The sequence below is a fragment of the Prunus avium genome, chromosome 6, assembly GCF_965620075.1.
Source record: "Prunus avium chromosome 6, drPruAviu1.hap1.1, whole genome shotgun sequence".
Taxonomy (NCBI): domain Eukaryota; kingdom Viridiplantae; phylum Streptophyta; class Magnoliopsida; order Rosales; family Rosaceae; genus Prunus; species Prunus avium.
In genome coordinates this window covers 37,103,892-37,122,332 of record NC_142289.1, presented here as the reverse complement: position 1 = coordinate 37,122,332, position 18,441 = coordinate 37,103,892, and the positions used below count along the sequence as shown (strand labels likewise).

Genomic DNA, 18,441 nt, shown 5'->3' with positions numbered 1-18,441 from the left:
ACAAACTTCAGATCAAGGAGTTACCACAAATTTGCAACTGCAAAATAGAGGTGGTTGGAAACTGAAACAAAAAATTCAGCTATTTGAAGACTGCTGCCAAATTCGTTGACATTTGTCATTAAGATTTTTTCCTCTTTGTTAAGGGGGAGGGTAGAAAGATAAATGTGAAACACCTTCTTTCACCATCTCACCCTTCTCCTTGCTGCAAGCCAGAAAACATCTTGCCGGGCGATTGGGGAAGATTTTCTGCCATTTCCAAGTCCCACATCTGAACGAAGAGGTGACATTGCATGTCTTTTGTGTGAATTTAAGTTTCGGATTGATTAATTGATATTCCCATCTTATCTTCTGGTTTCATGAGAAGCTAAGAATTTCAATATTCTATCTATTCTGCCTCTCTTATCTTTCCTCTTTCTGTAATTAATATTTCTGATTGAAAACCACATTGAATGATAAAACAATAACATTTGCAATTGCATCATCTGAAAAGATACAGAAAATGTTTTCATATGTGACATGTATATATAGATGTTAATTACATTGTTAATTGTTTGATTTTTCTTTTTTCTTTTAGTTGACAGACAAAAATGGCTGGAAAGGTAGAACAAAATCCCCGAACCCCAAGAATCAAGTGCAAGGGTCAAAACCTAACCATACCAGAATTTAGCATAGAGGATTTCAAGAAGCATTCTCATATGCTTGCTTCACCAACATCACAAGATGCTTCAAAATCAAGGTGGAAGAATTGCCTCTGCTCCCCAACCACTCATGCTGGTTCCTTTCGCTGCAGGCACCACAGAACTTCGAGCTTCGGCTCTGGCCTCAACCGGGGAGCCTCCGTCGGCTCGAACCTCTCGGAGCTGGTGGCTCGCAAGTCTAGCCCCCTTAGTGATTCAGTCCCTGCCCAGTAACTTGTTCATACAAAAATGTTGAGTGAAATAGTTGGCATGCATGCATGTTGCTTAAGCATAAGAATAATACTATCAACACCAAAATAAGATCCTGAATTTTGGTTATCATCAGAAAACAAAAAAATTGAAGCTGATATTGTGACAAGTGTTGTATTAATTTGTTAGTATTTGGTCTCTCCTTGGAGAGAATAATATTATATACAACATATCCAACATTTGGTTGGTATCTAAAATTTTGATAGATACTTTTGAGGTTGTAGTATTATTGGTTTAGTAATTGATATTCTATATGTTCTCAATGCTCTCTTTAAGAAGCTTATTCTAAATTGTATTTATTTTATTTTATGATTCTTCTAAATTGTTTTATATTCCTACAAAAGCACATTAATTTCCCACGGGTTTGATTTTTAAATTGTGTTAATTTTGTGCTTATATAAAAAACTACATAAATTTAAGCTTCCAAGTAATTATATTTCCACCAAAAACAAGAATTATTCTATTTTTTGAGCAAAAAAAGAAGAAGAGATAATTCTATTTGCATGCAATTTTTTATCATCACATTCACACAAGTTTCTTATTACCAATTTTGTATCTAACTTTCTAAAAAGAAGGAGATGAAATGAATTTCCTTTCTCATCATCGACGAGACGGGGAGTTACCCCCTCGTCTTGTTTTCCCTTAACTCAATAGGTCTTCTTCTTGTCTATTCTAACCCATTACTAAAATGTTGTGATTGTCACAAGTTTAATTTATTTACAAATGTCTACGAAACAAAATAAACATGAAACCATCTAAATTGAAAGAAATTGAATATTCAAAGAGAATTCTTCCAATAGATTGAAGTGTACTTGTTCTTTTCATTTTAATTTTGTAAAATTGTTGTTCACTATTTACGACAAAATTGAAATTCCTTTAGATGGGTGTAATAATTGAAATGTTGGGTGGTAAAAAAACACATGAATTGTTTGGTGCATTTGAAGCCCATGGAAGTTCATTGAAGTGGGCTCAGGCCCTTGTTGTGGAGGCCATGCTTGAGACAAAACATATAAAAAAGATTGAACGCATGTGACGAAACGACACCGTTACCAACACGGGCGTTGCTCACCGCCTTCCATTGGCATTCACAGCGAAATCAACCCAACCCCTCCACACCTCCTCCATCCCCACAACAACATCAAAATCTCCTTCAATTTTGGACTTACAGAAGATTAGGGTTCGGCTTTGTGCACAACCACCATAAACTCCGAAAGGTTCGCTGGTTCAGGCTTTTCTGTAGCTGCTGAGGTTCAAAGGAGGAGTCTTTCTCGGGTAAGGAGATTGGGTTCTGACGAATACCACCTGAAAGATATGAACTTTGCATATTGAAATTCTTAGTCTTAGCCGAAGTTCAAACCCAAAACAGCCTATTAGTTGTTGAGTTTTACTGATGTGATAAGGCCCCTCAAAACCAATATCTCCCTGTTTATTGAGTTAATTTTGCTCATAGTTTTCTTCAATTGCGTTTAATTGAATCTTAATTAATAAGCATGTGTTTTTATTTAGGTATATATCTGTGTGTTTTATTACATTTAGGTATATATCTGTGTGTTTTTATTTAGGTATATATCTGCTCTTCTCACTTTTCTTCTTCTTCCTTCGCTATCTCAAAATTCCAGTCTCAATCAAGGAAGTTCATTGCTAACAACAATCAGCTACTCATCAGTAAGTTCATCTTTTCATTACATTTATAATTTTTGGGTTTATATATGTTATGAAATTAGGTTTTTTTTGGTTTCTATGAGATTGGGGGCTTTGTGTTCTTGGGGCTTTAGGGGGAAGACACGGGAGAGAGACAGAGAGATAGAGAGAGAGTTTTTTGTACTGGGTTTGTCTCTCGTTGCTTTTTGACAAGGTTTTGTTTTCTCCCTAGCTTGGTCTGGGGTTTTCAATTGGCCTTTGGGTCAGATACTTCTGTCTCTGTTTCTCTTTCTCTGAAACATGTCTGTCCTAGATGCCTTTTTTCTCTAGATTACCCAACCATCATTGTTCATAGCTCATTGTATAGTTTGGTACAGTTCCAAAATCTCAAGAACAAAACCCGCTAGGCCAATCTGGTTCATTATATACATACATCTATATATATACACATACACACATATATATATAATTGCAACCCCAGTCCCCAAAAGTTAAGTCCCGTGTTGATTTTTCCATTGTCCTAACCTTGTTTCAACTTTCCATCAGTTCTGATATTTTTTACAACTTTGTTGATTATGAGTTTTCTTTCCTGCAGTTACGGATGCTTCATTGCTGTGAAGGAAGTTTCCTTGCTGGATAAAGGAAGTCAGGAGGTGCAAAGAGTTTATCAACTTGAACAGGTGAGAGGCTTGCGTTGTGTCTGGTCCTATGTCCTGGTTTTGCATGCCTATACTAATTGATTCAGTAATAGTTTGTGAGTGGAGCCTGGCTTTACTGTTGTTTCTGAGATCCTTTTCTTCTCATTCAGTGTTTGCTTGTTTGGTTTTTTTTTTCTCTTCCAGGAGATTGCTCTTTTGAGTCAGTTTGAACATCAAAACATAGTTCAATACTACGGAACCGCTAAGGTACTACTTTTTATTTTCTTGTTGTTCTTGAGCTTGAATCTATGCCCCTTAAAATTGTTTGTCATGCTATTCCCTTATCTGCCATGATAAGTAATTATGCATATCGGAGTCATTTATTCGCGTATTTAACTTGCTACATATTCTGGCCATTTATTCGGAGTCATTAGATACTTCATTTTTATGTTGGTTTGACACCTGGTGACATTGCAACGAGAATCATTAATGACAATTACAGAAAAGTCCACCTTAATGTATAAATAAGGGGATGAGATATTCTCATACATTGGTGTATTTTGTCTATCTGAGGTGGAATTTGTTGTATGCGTTATTGCTATGACTTTATTTTGTTTAATTTTCTTATTTTCATTCACATACGAAATCACTGTAAATAAAAGTAAATAACAAAAGTGATTGTAACAAAAGTGTTTAATTTTCTTCCTTTTATTTATATTTTTTTGTGTTGGTGGGCTTTATCAAAAGTGATTGTAGCATGCTGATCATTGTGGTAAGCTGGAAATTTTGGCTAAGAGATTCAATAACAATGTTCCCTAGTAAGCTGGAAATATTGGCTAAGACTTTTATGTCATCTTTGTCTCCTCTTGGCATAATAGGCTAGCTAGTTCCTCAAGTAATATATATTAAAGATTAGGAAAATTATATAGTTCTTGTTCTTATGTCAATTGTCAAGGTGATCAATTTATTTTCATGTGTGGATTCTTCTTGTTCTTGGTTTTCTTTCATGAATCATTAGGAAAACTCCATGCTTGGACTCTTTGTCCCTTGTTGAGATTGAGAAGTGGGTTTAAGGAAGTTTTCTTGGGAGCCATCATCATTTTTAAACATATAGCATATAGTGGATTTGTCCATCTTGGCATCTTTCCCTTCGAGTGTGGCCAGTGGAGAATTTGCCTTGGGAAAGCCACTCAATTCCCAAGAATTAACAGAAGATTGAACAAGTTTTGTATATTTGAAGGCTAAATTTAAGGGATGTTTTGTTTTAATTAGTATTATTTGTTGTTATTACATGAATAATATAGATGAATATTCATACATGGTTGTTGCTATGCCAAACTAGTCTTCATGACAATGGAACACAAGAGATGGAAGCATTGAGAAATAGTATTGCTACAAGTTTAATGAATGCATCTAATTAGCTTCTTTTATATTGTAGTGATCTATTTGGGCATGTTAAAATTGAACAAGTTTTGTATATTCGTTATGCTAACCCTCTCCGAAGCCCTCAAAACACATTGTTATTATTAATATAACAATATTTATAACTACTTTTGTTACAATATTGATTTATAATTTATGGTAATATATGTGTGCTAATTGTAGATTACAATTTTTGATAAAAACAATGTGTAAATTAAATAAAGAAAAAAAAATTATGTAGTGAAGTTTGTTTGTTTTTTTTTTAAAGTAGAAAAAGAATGAAGGAAAATACAAACAATTTCATCATCATGCCCTTTTCGGTCATTATACATACTAAAAGCACTTCTGATAAAATTTTACCAAACACTTCGACTACTCACAGCAGTTTTTCAAATATAGTTTACCAAACGCCTAGCTGCTTTTTTTCACAGCTGATTATTTTCGCAGCACAGCAGAAGCAGTTTTTTTTAAAAGCACAGCAATGCCAAACTAGCCCTTAATGTGCAAAGGGTTGTGTTTTCAGGTGATTTTATCATCAAGATGCCAATGTTGACTGCTGCAAGTACAATTGTTAGCTCGCCTCTATTGCCAGCAGGTATTTTATGAGTACCCATTGCGAAGTTTCTTTGATTTTTTAAGATAATAAATTCTGTTATTTGTTTGCCAATAGTTCCAAAATTAGGATATGCTTTTTCACCTAATTTAGATTGTAGCAAATACGGTGTTATTTTTTGTATCGACTGTAGTTACTTGCTCATAACCGGGGACATTTACACAACTAGAGTGTCTCTTGAAATAATTTCTTCTATAACTGTGTTTGTTGGAATTTCCAGTTTGATGACATTTATTACGGTTATGATGTTTCTTTGTACGGTGAAAACAGTAGGTCAATGCCCCGGACGAGTGAAGCTTTCTAGCTGTGGGCCAAAAAGGGTTTGTGGTGATGGAAGAATGGTACATTTTAAGATCAAACCAGTGGGGCTTGGTGCACAGTTATCACTTCTTGAGAGAAGAAAACCAGTCATTGGTTCCCGTCGGTCTGCTTCTGTAATATGTGCTTCTGCTTCGGTTAGTTTCTTATTTCATATCTTGTATCATTTTACCTGCTTTCCTTGTCTTTACATGGTGATATAATTTTGATCTGTTGCATGCTGGATCAGTATCCTATAGATTACTCTCCTATAGCAATTTGAGATCTTGGTTCGTCTTAAGCAAATTTTTATCATTTGTTGCTAAATTCATTGATGAACTGTGAGAATGGTGATCCTGTAGCATAAGCTGATGCATTTCCCATTTCATCCTTTTCATGAAAGTTGGTAAAAGAAGATATGGGCGTGGCTTTTGAAAGTTCTTTTCACTTAAGTTTGGTTATTGGCTCTAGATGCCTGGAATCAGTCAATTGATACCTGGTTAAGTTTTTTCTTGTGTGTGTGTGTAAGTCTGCCAGTGTTTTCAAATTCCACAGATGCTCATTTGGCGAATTCAAGTCTACATTTTGTTCTAGCATTTGTTATTTGTTATTGTTTATGTTTTCTTCTAAATTGATCCCTAAGTTCCTCTATCAAGGAACAGAAGTGTAAGAAATCTGTTGATTTTGCTCTTCTATTGTGCAGAATGCCAGATGCGGTGCAGAGCAAACCCAGACTGTCACCCGTGAGGCTCCAACAATTACACATCTTCCTGGTAAGAGTGATTAGTTGGTATTAATTGCTAATATAGTGTTGTGAAAAAACACATTTTGAAAGTTTGGAGATGAGTGTCTGCTCGACACAATGTAATTTGTGTTCCTCTAATTTGTATAGCCCTTTTTTCTCAAGGTCTTGAAATCTGAGAGTTATTTTGGAATCTACTTGGTTCTATTAAAAAAAAAAATTGGAATTTACTTGGAGATGAGCATGTTGGTTGGCATCTTCTGTTTTACTTCTTTAAACTCTGAAGTAATGTGAGAAATCCTAACAGTTGAATGAAATTACAGGCAAGGAAAAGTCCCCACTGCTTGATGATGGTGGAAGTGGATTCCCTCCTGGTGATGATGGTGATGGTGGTGGCGGCGGAGGTGGTGGTGGGGGCAACTGGTCTGGAGGATTTGCCTTTTTTGGCTTTCTTCTTTTCCTGAGCTTTTTAAAGGATAAAGAAAGTGAGGGTGCTTATCGGGAAAATAGGAGAAGGTAATGTAAGGGTTTAGAGAGGGACATGATCTGGAGATTTTGTATTGTATTTTTTCAGTGGTAATGAATAATGAATAATGAATAATAATTAAGTTTTATACTGGGAAAAAGATCTGTTTGATGTACGATTGCCTACTATTTGGGCATCAACACATGGCTGGTATTCTTGGGCTGTGTAATTTCAATCAATAGCTCTATATATTTCTCATATTTATAATTTTATTGCCCCTTGCTATAAACTTCAAGTACTTGGTTAAAGAACAGGCAAAGTGGCCTTTTAAAGAAGTAAATGATTTTTTCCTTCTTCTTTTGGAGAGTTAAATGATTCTCACAAGGATGCATCAAAGGAACTTCCCCCGAAAACAATCTAACCAAGATAAAATCGACACCAATAACTATCCCAAAATTTCTTATTGTAGCTGAGGATCTCTCTATAAAGATGGCAGGCCCTCTTACATTCCTAATTCAACCTGGATAGTATACAAGTCAACCAAATAACTAAAATGAAAATTTGAAGACTTCATTTTGTTGGTTTAGTCCATGTAGTTTCTGAGGTCGCCGTATTTCCATAATAAACCTGCTTTGAGGATTCATCCCAGCAGGCCTGAAAAAAAAAAATAACAAAAAATAACAAAATCAGATTTTGCAGAACAAGATCACAAGCTTTGAAGAGCGTTTAATGGCTTTGACAATAAGCATACGCTCTAGCAAGCACGGAAAAGACTCAAACAAATCCAACTCGAGCACATGCAGAATTTTCCCATAAAAGATTTTTTTAAAATGTGTCTCGATTCCTTCTCACTCCAGGAGTAAAATAACATAAATGTTGAAAAGCAACACTTGTTTAAAGCAGAAATCCTGCCTATTAAAGAGTAGAATTCCTGGCCAGTAAATAATGTGCCCCCTGAACATATACCTGCCAACCAGAGGGGAGACCCCTTGAGAGTTCTGCCAGATCAGGCTTCTGGTTCCCATCCATAGGTGCCTCAGGTCCAGGTGTTGATGTGGTTTGTCCAGCTTTGCGGGCTAATTGAGCTTTTCTTCGCTTCACCTTCTCACGCCTGTATAAAACATAGCAATCACATCACAAGAAAGTTCATATGATATCAAACTTGTATTTAACAAGTTGAAAACTTGGAGACAGTGACCAAGTCACCCAAAAAAATAATAAATATATCAGAAAACTTTGGACTTTAAGAGTAAAATATTAAACTGTCCCTACCAGCTCAGCAACTTTAGAATTTCTTTCAAGAATGTGTTAAGTGTAAGATTTTAAGTCATCATACCAATCGCCACCCAGAGGCTGAAAATTGGCATTATCTTTGGCCTCTCCGCTGGTAATTTGTTGTGCATACCATTCCTGCAACAAAAGGAACGTAAGAAACCAGAAGGAGCCAAGACACAATAACTTGTACAAATAAAGTCCAGCAAACCTCTATTCCCCTTTGTCGCTTCCTCTCAAACAACTCATATGCATTTTGAGGTTCCTCCTCATCTTCAAGCAACTCCTCTTTTGCTGCTTTCCACTGGTTGATTTGAAATTAAAATTAGGTGATCCATAATTATACTGATGCAAGTAGCAATGTAAAAAATCAGACACAAAAAACATACCTTGTCTACCAAACTGGAGACTTTCTTATTAGACCTCAAGGAGGAAGCAACTGCAACCGTTCGCTTTTTAGTACGTGGAACTGAATAAGAGAAAAGAAAATGATGAGTACGCCTGTAATTATGCATGTCACTAGAATAAAGGTTTTAAACCACGTGGTTTAACTAAAAAAGAACACTTGTTGGCTTCTTGCTTTCCATATATGTTATTAACTTATTATATATGGTAGAGAGCCCAAAAAAGGGAGAGAGAGAGAGAGAGAGAGAACTCTCTTTCACACATCATTTGCACAATGGGTTGTCTAACCAATTATAACTAGTCACAGCTTAACTCCATCAAGAACATTAACAAGAAGTAGGATGACATAAAAAATGTCGTGAAAAGCACGTTATTCCCATCTTATTAGGTGTTTAAAAGCTTTACCCTTAGACTGGGCCTTAGTAACCTCCGATGTGGCAGGAATAGATGCAGCACTAGGGGCATGATTAGTTGATGGCACAGGAACATTACTTTTCACTGAAATGGTTGCAGGTGCTTGGATTGTAGATGTGGTAGAAGGAACCTCCATAGATGCCCCACCAGTCTCACTATCAACAGCAGAACTATCAATATTCACATTTGGCAATGAACCACTACTGCCTGCTCCTGCAAAGGAGTTGATAGACCCAGTACGATCGGATGCAAGGTTTTCATAGCTAAGAGGAGCAGACTCACTGTGAAACTGTAAAGACTCTACACTATTGACTACAGGAACAGAAAGTCCTGTTCCATCTTGAAGCCCATAATATGTGACAGACTCAACAGGGTTAGCTGCAGCCTGAGAAGTTTCAGTATAGGTGCCAGGAACTGCAGCATAGTAAAGTGGTGCATGGGACATAGAAACTTGGCATCCTTCAGGATGTCCATAAAAAGTACTGCTAGGGCCTTCAGTAACTGTATGCCCATAATATTCAAAACTGGAACTTGGATAGGAAAAATTGTATTGCTCTGGATAAGGAGCTTGCCCTGTCTCAGGGTAAGATGACAAAGGAGGATGCGGGGGCTGAGGTGGTGGCTCATCAGGTGGGGGTGGAGGAACCTGCTCATTATCAGGTGGTGGTGGAGGAATCCATTCCTCATCTGGGGGAGGTGGAATAGTGAATGTATCCTCTGGCACTGAAGATGTGTATACTGAAGGTGGGCTAGGATTAATTGGCTGCTCTGACGGAGCAAATTCCGTGGCATTCAATGCATATGCAATAGCCGTATTTCCTGCAGAATTTGAATCTTCAACTTCCATGTCCACATCCATGTCAACCTCCTCCCCAGCACAAAAATCATTCTTGGTAGTTGACTCAATGGGAACTGCCGCCCCATTGACTTTTTCACTTACACCGCTCTCCATATGCCTAGTAGGCGAGACAAATTCAGAAACATGCTCGGCATTTACACCTGAACTTTCTTTAGAGAATATTGCTAATGTATCAACACTAGGAGTAGCATGAAAATCATCCAGTGTTTCAACTTGATCTGCTTCAGTTTTACATCCCACGCTTTCCTGAAAATTTGTTTCTCCCTGGGAGAAAGATGCATGAGCTGCCTCAACTTCATCTGTTTGTACAGATTTAGAAATTTTGGACATTTCATCATTTATAGCACTCTCAACCCGTTTAAGCTGTCTTTCAGAATGCATCCAAAATGGAAGCAAGGATGACCCATAAGATAAAAGGGACTGAAAATCAAAGAGTCTTATCTCAACTTCCAAAGTATACTTTGAGATCCAGTTGAGATCTTGCAATTGTTCCTTGGACCTGAGACATATAAATTAAGTTATTATAAATCTCCAAAAGCAAAACAAAAAACCAAGTGGGCATTTAAATAAATTTTAAAAAATTGGGAGCTGAGAGCAAAACATGCCATACCCTTGTAATGACTTCAATCTTTCTAACAAAGCCTCACAATGTTTGACAAGACGAGAGGAGAGATCAATCCCTGATTCATGATCTTCATTAGCCATTGTATCATGAGTAGCTTGATTATTGCATGCTAGATTCCACTCATCCATTTGGGACCCACACCCATGTCCATACGATTCTGTTCCATGAGGAACCATATTGGCAGCCCCTTCATTTGTGTCAGAATTAGAAAAACCATCTAATTTCACATCAGAAGTTAAGTTAGACTCTTCTGTACCAACAGGAACGTTCTCCAACTTAGTAGGTGTTTTCTGGTCACTCGTTAACTTGGTTTCCTGGGTCAAAACATCAGGTACTTCCCATGAAGTTTCCCCTGTTTCAGTATTCCAGTAATAATAGCTATTACTCTCTTCATGCATCACAATCTTCCAGCCTGAACTGACATCTCCAATGACTTGTACACTAGAAGTTTCGGGAACAGAGGCTTGATCTGTCAAATACAATTCTGTGCGTAAATCACTAGAGGCCACATCATCATTTTCTCTTTTATCACTGTCCTCCATGCTCTGGTCACAATCATTCATGGCAGAGTTTGTATCCCCTCCCTGTTGCTTAACCTTCTGAGAAGCAAGGTCTTCGTTAGCATTGGTATCCATATGCTGATAAGATTCACCAAGTGAACTCTTATCCTGAAAGAGGCAAATCATTGAGCATGTGAAGTAAATACAAAATGAAAGGTCTGAGAGGTAAAGAGAACTTAAATTTTAGTCCCTAGCTTTACTTAAAGACATGCCCCAATTAGTACATCAGCGAGCGAGAGAGAGAGAGAGAGAGAGAGAGAGAGAGAGAGAGAGTCATAATAAAGCCCAACTCACTAAGCTACTCAACAAACTAAGCTCCAGATTGGAAAGGACACGGGACATGGAAGAAAGTAGAGAAATCCATTTAATTACCTCATCATTATTCTCAGGTGAGGAATTTCCTACAGCAGCATTGCTAAGTACTTGATTTGAGTCATCATCCAACTCATCATCACTATATTGCCCAAGTAACAGCAACGGATTTTGTGGTTGCTGACCTGCACGCATAATATACTCGCTTGTCAAACACTACCCAATCCATCATATTATCTACTTAGTAATCACCAACATATCAGCACCTAAACAAACAAAGGACTGGAATCTTTATTTAGAATGGAAGTAATAGCAACTAAGAGTGGGGGAGACAAAAGGCTGTCTAAGTTAAAATTTGAAATGAGAAGATTAGGATCTCTTCATTGCAGCCACCTGTTACACAAGGAAGAAAATTGTCAGCAAGTACAAAGCAAAATAAAGACAGGACATACGAACCGATAAAAAAATTTCCCAGCTGAAATCTCCAAAACGCTTTGTTGGTGCCAAAAAGGGCATAACGAATAGGGGTGATTCATAATTTCACTGTGGCTGGGCCCGACCTGATCTGACAGTGAATGTTCTCAACAAGACAACAGCCACCCTACAGTCTGAAAACAAAATCTTGGGGGGCAAACAACATAACATGTCTTGCACATATAGTATCCATAATTCCACCGAACAACATAATGTTGAGCACACATGTCCTCTCTACAAAGTCCTTTTTGAAGAAAACTGACGGAACCCACCTGAAGAAGATGGTGAATTGGGTAACCCATCATGGCCTTTGGATTTCATATCTCCTCCAAGCTCATCATGTTCAGCAGAGCCACCCAAATCTCCTATAAAGGCAAACAAGTTGCTCAACATGATACCCCGAAATGTAGATAAACTACACATAAATCATTTATGTATCATCCAATTCCGTACAGCAATATGGCATTATCAACATTAGTGAAAAATAATGTCAGTTAATGATACCAAACGGCCATATTTAAAAAACAAAACCAACAAAATGAAACACATCTAAAATGTTCCGAAGAAGAGTCCTTCAATCCACCAATAATCTAAAATACCGTTTTCATTCCAAAACTGCAGAGATTGTTACTTCCACGTCCGCTATTCAGCTAACTTTTGGAATACGTGTGTGTACATGTATATATGAAGACACTTTTTAGACAAGCTAATGACTATACACAACCAGATGAAACAAAACCCCAGAAATAGACATACAGACAATTAAACAGGAAAAATAATACTTAGAAAACACTAAAGAGCAACGATTTAAATAATCTCGAGGACAAATGCACGCATAAATCACATAGTATAGATATATACACACATACATAGGTATGTGTGTGTGTGTGTGTGTGTATATATATATATAGAGAGAGAGAGAGAGAGAGTACCAGAGGGTTCCGCGAAAAGATCGAGCTTGACTCTGCGACCAGCGTTGGTCTTAGCTGCAAGACGACGCTCTTTTCTCTTCCCCATCGATTAGAATCTGAGCGCTTTTGCTTCTCAGACAAGCTTAACAGCTTGAATGCTTAGATTGTAACCCTAATTTCAAAGCTTCAATTTTGATTTTGACTTTGGTTTCGAATTCGAATTGATTAGAAATTGGCTTTTTGAGGGGGCTTTTGATTGCTTTTCCAGGCAAACAACCGTGGAGGTTTTGTGTTTGCAACTCTTCTACCTCATTTTGTCTCTACGTTTTTATATATATATATATATATGGAGATCGTGGTCCATAGACCTTTACGTCAACTCACAACACACTCAACCCCTAGGCCCAATGGGCCGCTCTTTGTTTAGATATTTTTAAATCTTTTTGGATTTATTTATGACTTTTAAAATGAAATTTGGGATTTTTTATTATTGTCTTTTAAGATAGTTTTATTTTAAACACAAATGATATATTATTTATTAACTAAGAAGATTAAAATAAACAATTAAAATATCTTTAATAATACCACAGTTTTTATTTTAAATAAAAAAAATGTTTAAGGAAAAATTGACTACTCTCACCACTAGCACTAGGGCATACCCACGACCTGCAAGTTAAACCATCCCAACATTAATAATAACATGAATAATATAATGTGCTATCAAGTTCACGTGACATGAAATATGGGCAAAATAAACATTATGCAATTTAGACAAAAAAACAATTTTTTTTTTTTTTTTATCTTCACATTATTTAGACATGTCATACATGGACCCTTGATTTTGTTGTCAACATGGGGTGTAGGGCACATATCAAAGTTGGGTTATAACTTCACAACTGAAAATTTTCAATTTGATCACTATTGCCTTATGTCCTAACACCACAATCAAAAGCATATAAATCCAAAAGGACTGTCCTTCTTTTGAAATGACTAAAACTTAATATGAGGATTACACAATTCCACTTGAATTTCACCTCTAATTTGTACATTACCTTTTTTTTTTCTTTAATAAAAAGACCTTATTATGCCAAACTAGGTTTTAAATTATGAAATATTTAATTTTGCAGTCTTAATTAAAAGGCTCAATTAAAGTATGCTATAATAAATAAATAATTGTTTAAAATCTTTTGAAAAGCTAAAATGATTGCCGAGCAATGAGCATGCATCTTATTATTATCTTTCCCAATAAAAAGGAAATTAAATTAAATAAAAAAACCCAAAAACAAACAACAAACAAACACACCCTCCTCCGAGTCCAATAATTCACTAGCGGCAGATGGCAATCTACCAATCCAACTCCCGCACGACGTCGTTTCGCTCTCCGCATCATAAAACAGTCCTTGGCAGAAATGAATATCTGTCTTTGTAGTTTGTAACAACAACATCATGCTCTTCTTCTTCTTCTTCTCCTCTTCTGTCTATCTATCACATTCGTAACCTCCATATATAAACAGAAGATTCGCTACAGCTACCGCTAGCTGCACAGAGATCGCATACCATCGCTCTCCAACAACACAGCTGCTCAGCCACAGCGCTCTTCCTTCTCCCCCTCTCTCTCTCTCTCTCTCTCTCTCTCTCTCTCTCAAAGTAAAGTTTCTATCTTTTTGTTGTAATTCTCCAATTTCTGACTCTTCCTTTTCGTTGTGATTCTCTCAATATGTTTTTTTCAATTGCCCGAATTTTCTCCACCGCCAAATAGATCGCTGAGCTCCTTCTGTTTGTATTTCCGTCTTTCAATTGCGTTCGGTTTGTTGTGCTCAATGTTTGGATCTCGGATTCGGATTCGGATTTGGGGATTGCTAGCTTGTTTTTCATGTTTCTGTTTGGTGTTGTGTTTTTTTTTGTGTGCGTGTGGATTTATGTTTGGTTGTGGAATACGTATGGAGGATTGGGGAGTTATAATTAGTCAGCTTCCGTGATTTCTAAGCTGAAATTTAGTGTGAAATTTCTTACATTTTGCCGGATTGTTTTTCAGTTATGTGTTGTTAAGAAATCACAATGCCAATTTGGGTTGTGAATTCAGTAAGCTCAATACAGATTCGTTATTTATATTTCGTTTTCTTGGTTTGAATTGAAAATTTGTTTGATTATGTGGGTTTTATTCGGTGAAATAATTGTGCATGTTTTTCTTATTCAAATCCAGTTAGATGTTTGGACTCTAAAACCGTTATGGTATATAGAAATAGAAGAGAGTGTTTAGCTGAGGTGAGGTACTGTAAATGCTACTACTAGGATGGATATGACTAAATCATGAAATTGTTGCTCTTTTTCAATGGAAATGTTTAGGTTAGGATTGGATTTAGGTTTTAGTATTTCATTGTGACTGTTTTGTTGGTTTAAGAGCTACATGTGACCCCTTTCATCTTCATGTAAATTTTAAAAAAAAACAAAAAAACTTTGGTCAAGTGATATACACTTCCATTGCTTCAGTTATTGTGGGTTTGCTTTTCGTTACGGGCTTTACAAGAGTAAAACCTGTTTTTGAGATGGGCTTCTAATCTACCATGTTCTACTTGGTTCAGTTCAGCTATCTATCAAAACAGATATAGCTTTGGCTGCTCCAAATTTTACGGATCTTGGATTTGGGCGTGAGTTAGAAGAAGCAGGAAATGGTTAAAAGGTTTGTTTTGATATTTACATGCTATAGGATCCTTTCTTTTAAAGATAGACTTAAAGGAAATTTCATGATTTGTTTTTCATTTTTCCATGTGAACCAGGTATGGAGTGTTTTGATCTGCAGAAAATATCATGTTGCAGTGCATAGAGGGGTTAAAGCATTTATGTGCTTCCCTACTGAGGTGCTGTGATCTTGAGTTGTACAAGCAATCAAGAGGCTTAGAAGACCCAGAAATTCTAGCAAGGGAGACAGTGTGTATGTCATTTCACCCAAGAAATTAGCAATTTTTTTTTTCTTACTATGTCTATGTGTCCACTATTTCAGTTTTATATCTAAACAATGGACTCTCATAGTACTGGGAATTGTTATTTCTTATTTGATACAGTCAGCGTGAGTGAAATAGAGGCACTTTATGAGCTATTTAAGAAGATCAGCAGTGCAGTGATTGATGATGGATTGATTAACAAGGTTTGTATAATCTTACTGTCCTTTAGGCAATGCTTTTCATGTATACATTTGGGTTAGAATTGTATTTGCAATGCATATTCACCTAAATTTTTCCATAAATTCCTGGTCCCTTTCTTATGCTGCTACATTTCTACGTTCCCTGCACTCTTTTTCTTTCTTACAAGTTGTTTATTTAATGCCATGGTGTAGGAGGAGTTTCAGCTGGCATTATTCAAGACAAACAAGAAAGAGAGCTTGTTTGCTGATCGTGTACGTTTCTCTGTGAGATATTATATCTTCTTCAAACTTGTTATAGTCTTCTCTTTAATTCCATCATCTTGATTATTTATAGCATCAATTATGCATCTTGCGGCCTTTGCTAAGTCTTAAGTACCTTGGATAAGGCGCCGATTATTTATTGCTCATTATTTCAGGTATTTGACTTGTTTGACACAAAGCACAATGGAATACTAGGTTTTGAAGAGTTTGCACGAGCCCTCTCTGTCTTTCATCCTAACGCTCCAATTGATGATAAGATTGAGTGTAAGTTTTGTGTTTATTGACAATATAAGTCATGTATAAATTGTAATATCAATCAGTTAATGTTTATCAATGCTAAACTGTAACATCTGGAATATGATTGTGAGATTTAAGGTTTATTTTTTGTTGATCAATTAGACCTTGTAATGTCTTTTTTTTTCTTCATTAATTTTTATTTTTAAAATCTCAAATTTCAGTTTCCTTTCAATTATATGACCTCAAGCAACAAGGCTTTATTGAAAGGCAGGAGGTAATTTCTTTGTTCCTAAGTGAACTATCTGTTTTTCTCCGAATTCATTTATTAAGCTTCTTTATGTTTCTTCCCAACAGTCCGCATGTTCTTATTTGTGTTTCTATATATATCTAGGTGAAGCAAATGGTAGTCGCTACCCTTGCAGAATCTGGCATGAATCTTTCAGATGATGTGATAGAAAGTATAATTGATAAGGTGCTTTCTCTACCCAACTTTAGTATTAGATGTTTATGTATGATGTTCCTAGATATATTGGTTACATGAAGGAGTGCTTGGTATGTTACTGAAGTTGATTAAATATTTTTTTCTTTTTTCTTTTGGAACCTTGTTTCAGACCTTTGAGGAAGCCGATACCAAACATGATGGGAGGATTGACAAGGAAGAGTGGAGAAGCCTTGTTTTGCGGCACCCATCCCTTCTTAAAAATATGACGCTTCAATACCTCAAGTAAGTTTTCATATATACTTATCATGTTACGAGACCTTGTCCCTACAAATGTGCCCACTTTATGCCTGCTTAGACCAAGATAAACTTTTCCGGCTAAACAAAGACAAGATAAATCTTGTGGAATAGATTTCAAAACATTATTCTTTTTTCGTCGACATTGGTGTTTTCATGTACGCTTAAAACCACAAGTCTCTAAATATCCCTTGGTAGAATGACGTGACACCCTAATCTTTTTATCAGGATATCTGTTTTGATTTTGATTTACCTGTGATGAACAGTCGGCAACTGATCAATGCCGACTAAAAACATTAAAAATTAATAGTTATGTTTTTATATTTTTCTATACTAAATTTCAGATTTCATTGAACTCTTTGATTATATATAACAGATCAACTGGTTGTGTGCTATAAACTTCTGACGATGATGTGTCTTTTGTTTTCTGAGCAGAGACATCACCACCACATTTCCGAGCTTTGTATTTCACTCACAAGTGGACGACACCTGAAATTTGAAAAGTTCCAATTTTAAGCTCCAAGGGACATCATTTTTTAATTAACTTGATGTGGTTTTGCATGTTTCTGAAGAGAATGTGGCCCACTCCACTCTTATGTAAAGGGCCAAGAAGAAAATTTTTAAATCATTATTTTCGTTGTTTCTTTTGAATATTTTTTTGGCTGTGTGTATTTTATTTTATGCTCAACGACTGAAATTGCTTTTAATTGTATGTGGCTTCTGATTTTGGCTTCTTATGATACTGGATTTTATTGGGAGGTGGACATAGAATTGTAGGCTACACCGACGAGTGTGATTTTGCCACGTAATTCTATACTCTTGGCTTTGCTGAGTTATGAATCATTGATGTTCCTCTAAGCATCTGTCTGCCAGCTTGAGGCCAAACTGTGCCGTATAAATGAAAGAAAATTGGTCGAACGAGGAGTGTGCTTGCTTTTTTATGGTGAAACGACCAAACGACAAGAGCAGCAGTCTTTTTCTGCTATTGGGTGTGACTAAAAAGATTGTTTTTCTATATTTATAATTAATGGAATAACAGCCTTGTTCTACGTCGTTATCAAATAATTTATTGAGCATTGAAATGGGGGTTTATGGCTGGATGAGCACTTGGGCAGCTTCATGTGGCTGGGAAGGACAAATGACCGAGACTGCGTGTGTGTGAACAGAAAATAGTGTCGTTTTGGCTGACACATTTCACGCTAAAATTGGAGCCTGAGGCCCTGTTTTACTACCACTTGAACTCAAGCTCAAGCTCTGCCGCAACAGAAAACAGCACAATCTAAGTCGGGTTCTCATTTTCCTTCTCTAATTTTAACTCAAAGGAATTGCCATTTATAATTGCAAATGTTGGTAAATTTATACCAATATTTGTCCCCAAAATTTATAATCAACAGGCATGGTAATAACGTGCTAACAAAAAAGACAAACTCATAATTTGAAGTAGGTAAATATTCAAGTCTCAAACCT

General features: G+C 36.4%; 3 protein-coding genes across 15 annotated transcripts; 2 read left to right on the top strand and 1 right to left on the bottom strand.

Moving 5' to 3' along the window:
• The first annotated feature begins 1,978 nt into the window (after positions 1–1,978).
• Positions 1,979–7,038, top strand: LOC110760113 (uncharacterized). Of its 3 annotated transcripts, none has more exons than XM_021962305.2 (8): positions 1,979–2,219; positions 2,567–2,612; positions 3,184–3,268; positions 3,431–3,493; positions 5,172–5,243; positions 5,535–5,716; positions 6,262–6,331; positions 6,624–7,038. In XM_021962305.2, the coding sequence occupies exons 5-8, from the start codon at positions 5,189–5,191 to the stop codon at positions 6,818–6,820; spliced, it is 504 nt and encodes a 167-aa protein (XP_021817997.1). In that variant the 5' UTR covers positions 1,979–2,219; positions 2,567–2,612; positions 3,184–3,268; positions 3,431–3,493; positions 5,172–5,188; the 3' UTR covers positions 6,821–7,038. The 3 variants fall into 3 exon arrangements, with proteins under 3 accessions (XP_021817997.1, XP_021817995.1, XP_088111343.1); XM_021962303.2 differs by having other exon boundaries at positions 1,980–2,219; positions 5,532–5,716; XM_088255217.1 differs by having other exon boundaries at positions 1,980–2,219; positions 5,096–5,243; positions 5,532–5,716.
• A 53-nt stretch (positions 7,039–7,091) lies between these two features.
• LOC110760112 (WW domain-containing protein) lies at positions 7,092–12,903 on the bottom strand. 9 transcript variants are annotated; one of them, XM_021962298.2, is made up of 10 exons: positions 12,620–12,903; positions 11,960–12,052; positions 11,274–11,398; positions 10,327–11,009; positions 8,849–10,215; positions 8,428–8,507; positions 8,250–8,342; positions 8,103–8,176; positions 7,733–7,877; positions 7,092–7,420 (listed from the first exon to the last, which is right to left on the bottom strand). In XM_021962298.2, the coding sequence occupies exons 1-10, from the start codon at positions 12,702–12,704 to the stop codon at positions 7,337–7,339; spliced, it is 2,829 nt and encodes a 942-aa protein (XP_021817990.1). In that variant the 5' UTR covers positions 12,705–12,903; the 3' UTR covers positions 7,092–7,336. The 9 variants fall into 9 exon arrangements, with proteins under 9 accessions (XP_021817990.1, XP_021817991.1, XP_021817993.1 ...); XM_021962299.2 differs by having other exon boundaries at positions 10,327–10,940; XM_021962301.2 differs by having other exon boundaries at positions 11,480–12,052; positions 12,620–12,675.
• Positions 12,904–14,008: 1,105 nt separating this feature from the next.
• On the top strand, positions 14,009–17,711 carry LOC110760186 (calcineurin B-like protein 3). 3 transcript variants are annotated; one of them, XM_021962410.2, is made up of 10 exons: positions 14,009–14,245; positions 15,186–15,278; positions 15,376–15,530; positions 15,661–15,743; positions 15,933–16,004; positions 16,157–16,265; positions 16,460–16,512; positions 16,630–16,710; positions 16,850–16,962; positions 17,410–17,711. In XM_021962410.2, the coding sequence occupies exons 3-10, from the start codon at positions 15,407–15,409 to the stop codon at positions 17,465–17,467; spliced, it is 693 nt and encodes a 230-aa protein (XP_021818102.1). In that variant the 5' UTR covers positions 14,009–14,245; positions 15,186–15,278; positions 15,376–15,406; the 3' UTR covers positions 17,468–17,711. The 3 variants fall into 3 exon arrangements, with proteins under 3 accessions (XP_021818102.1, XP_021818101.1, XP_021818103.1); XM_021962409.2 differs by having other exon boundaries at positions 15,181–15,278; XM_021962411.2 differs by having other exon boundaries at positions 14,010–14,245; positions 15,181–15,278; positions 15,933–15,992.
• Positions 17,712–18,441: the final 730 nt, after the last annotated feature.

Excerpts from the sequence above, each read along its gene's own strand:
- LOC110760112 (XM_021962298.2), bottom strand. The coding sequence starts at position 12,704 with ATGGGGAAGAGAAAAGAGCGTCGTCTTGCAGCTAAGACCAACGCTGGT. Across the intron at positions 11,399-11,959 it reads CAATTCACCATCTTCTTCAG|GTCAGCAACCACAAAATCCG; the intron begins GTGGGTTCCGTC and ends TTATGCGTGCAG. Across the intron at positions 10,216-10,326 it reads AGATTGAAGTCATTACAAGG|GTCCAAGGAACAATTGCAAG; the intron begins GTATGGCATGTT and ends TATATGTCTCAG.
- LOC110760113 (XM_021962303.2), top strand. The coding sequence starts at position 5,189 with ATGCCAATGTTGACTGCTGCAAGTACAATTGTTAGCTCGCCTCTATTG. Across the intron at positions 5,717-6,261 it reads TAATATGTGCTTCTGCTTCG|AATGCCAGATGCGGTGCAGA; the intron begins GTTAGTTTCTTA and ends TCTATTGTGCAG. Across the intron at positions 6,332-6,623 it reads AACAATTACACATCTTCCTG|GCAAGGAAAAGTCCCCACTG; the intron begins GTAAGAGTGATT and ends ATGAAATTACAG.
- LOC110760186 (XM_021962410.2), top strand. The coding sequence starts at position 15,407 with ATGTTGCAGTGCATAGAGGGGTTAAAGCATTTATGTGCTTCCCTACTG. Across the intron at positions 16,005-16,156 it reads CTGATCGTGTACGTTTCTCT|GTATTTGACTTGTTTGACAC; the intron begins GTGAGATATTAT and ends TCATTATTTCAG. Across the intron at positions 16,266-16,459 it reads AATTGATGATAAGATTGAGT|TTTCCTTTCAATTATATGAC; the intron begins GTAAGTTTTGTG and ends CTCAAATTTCAG.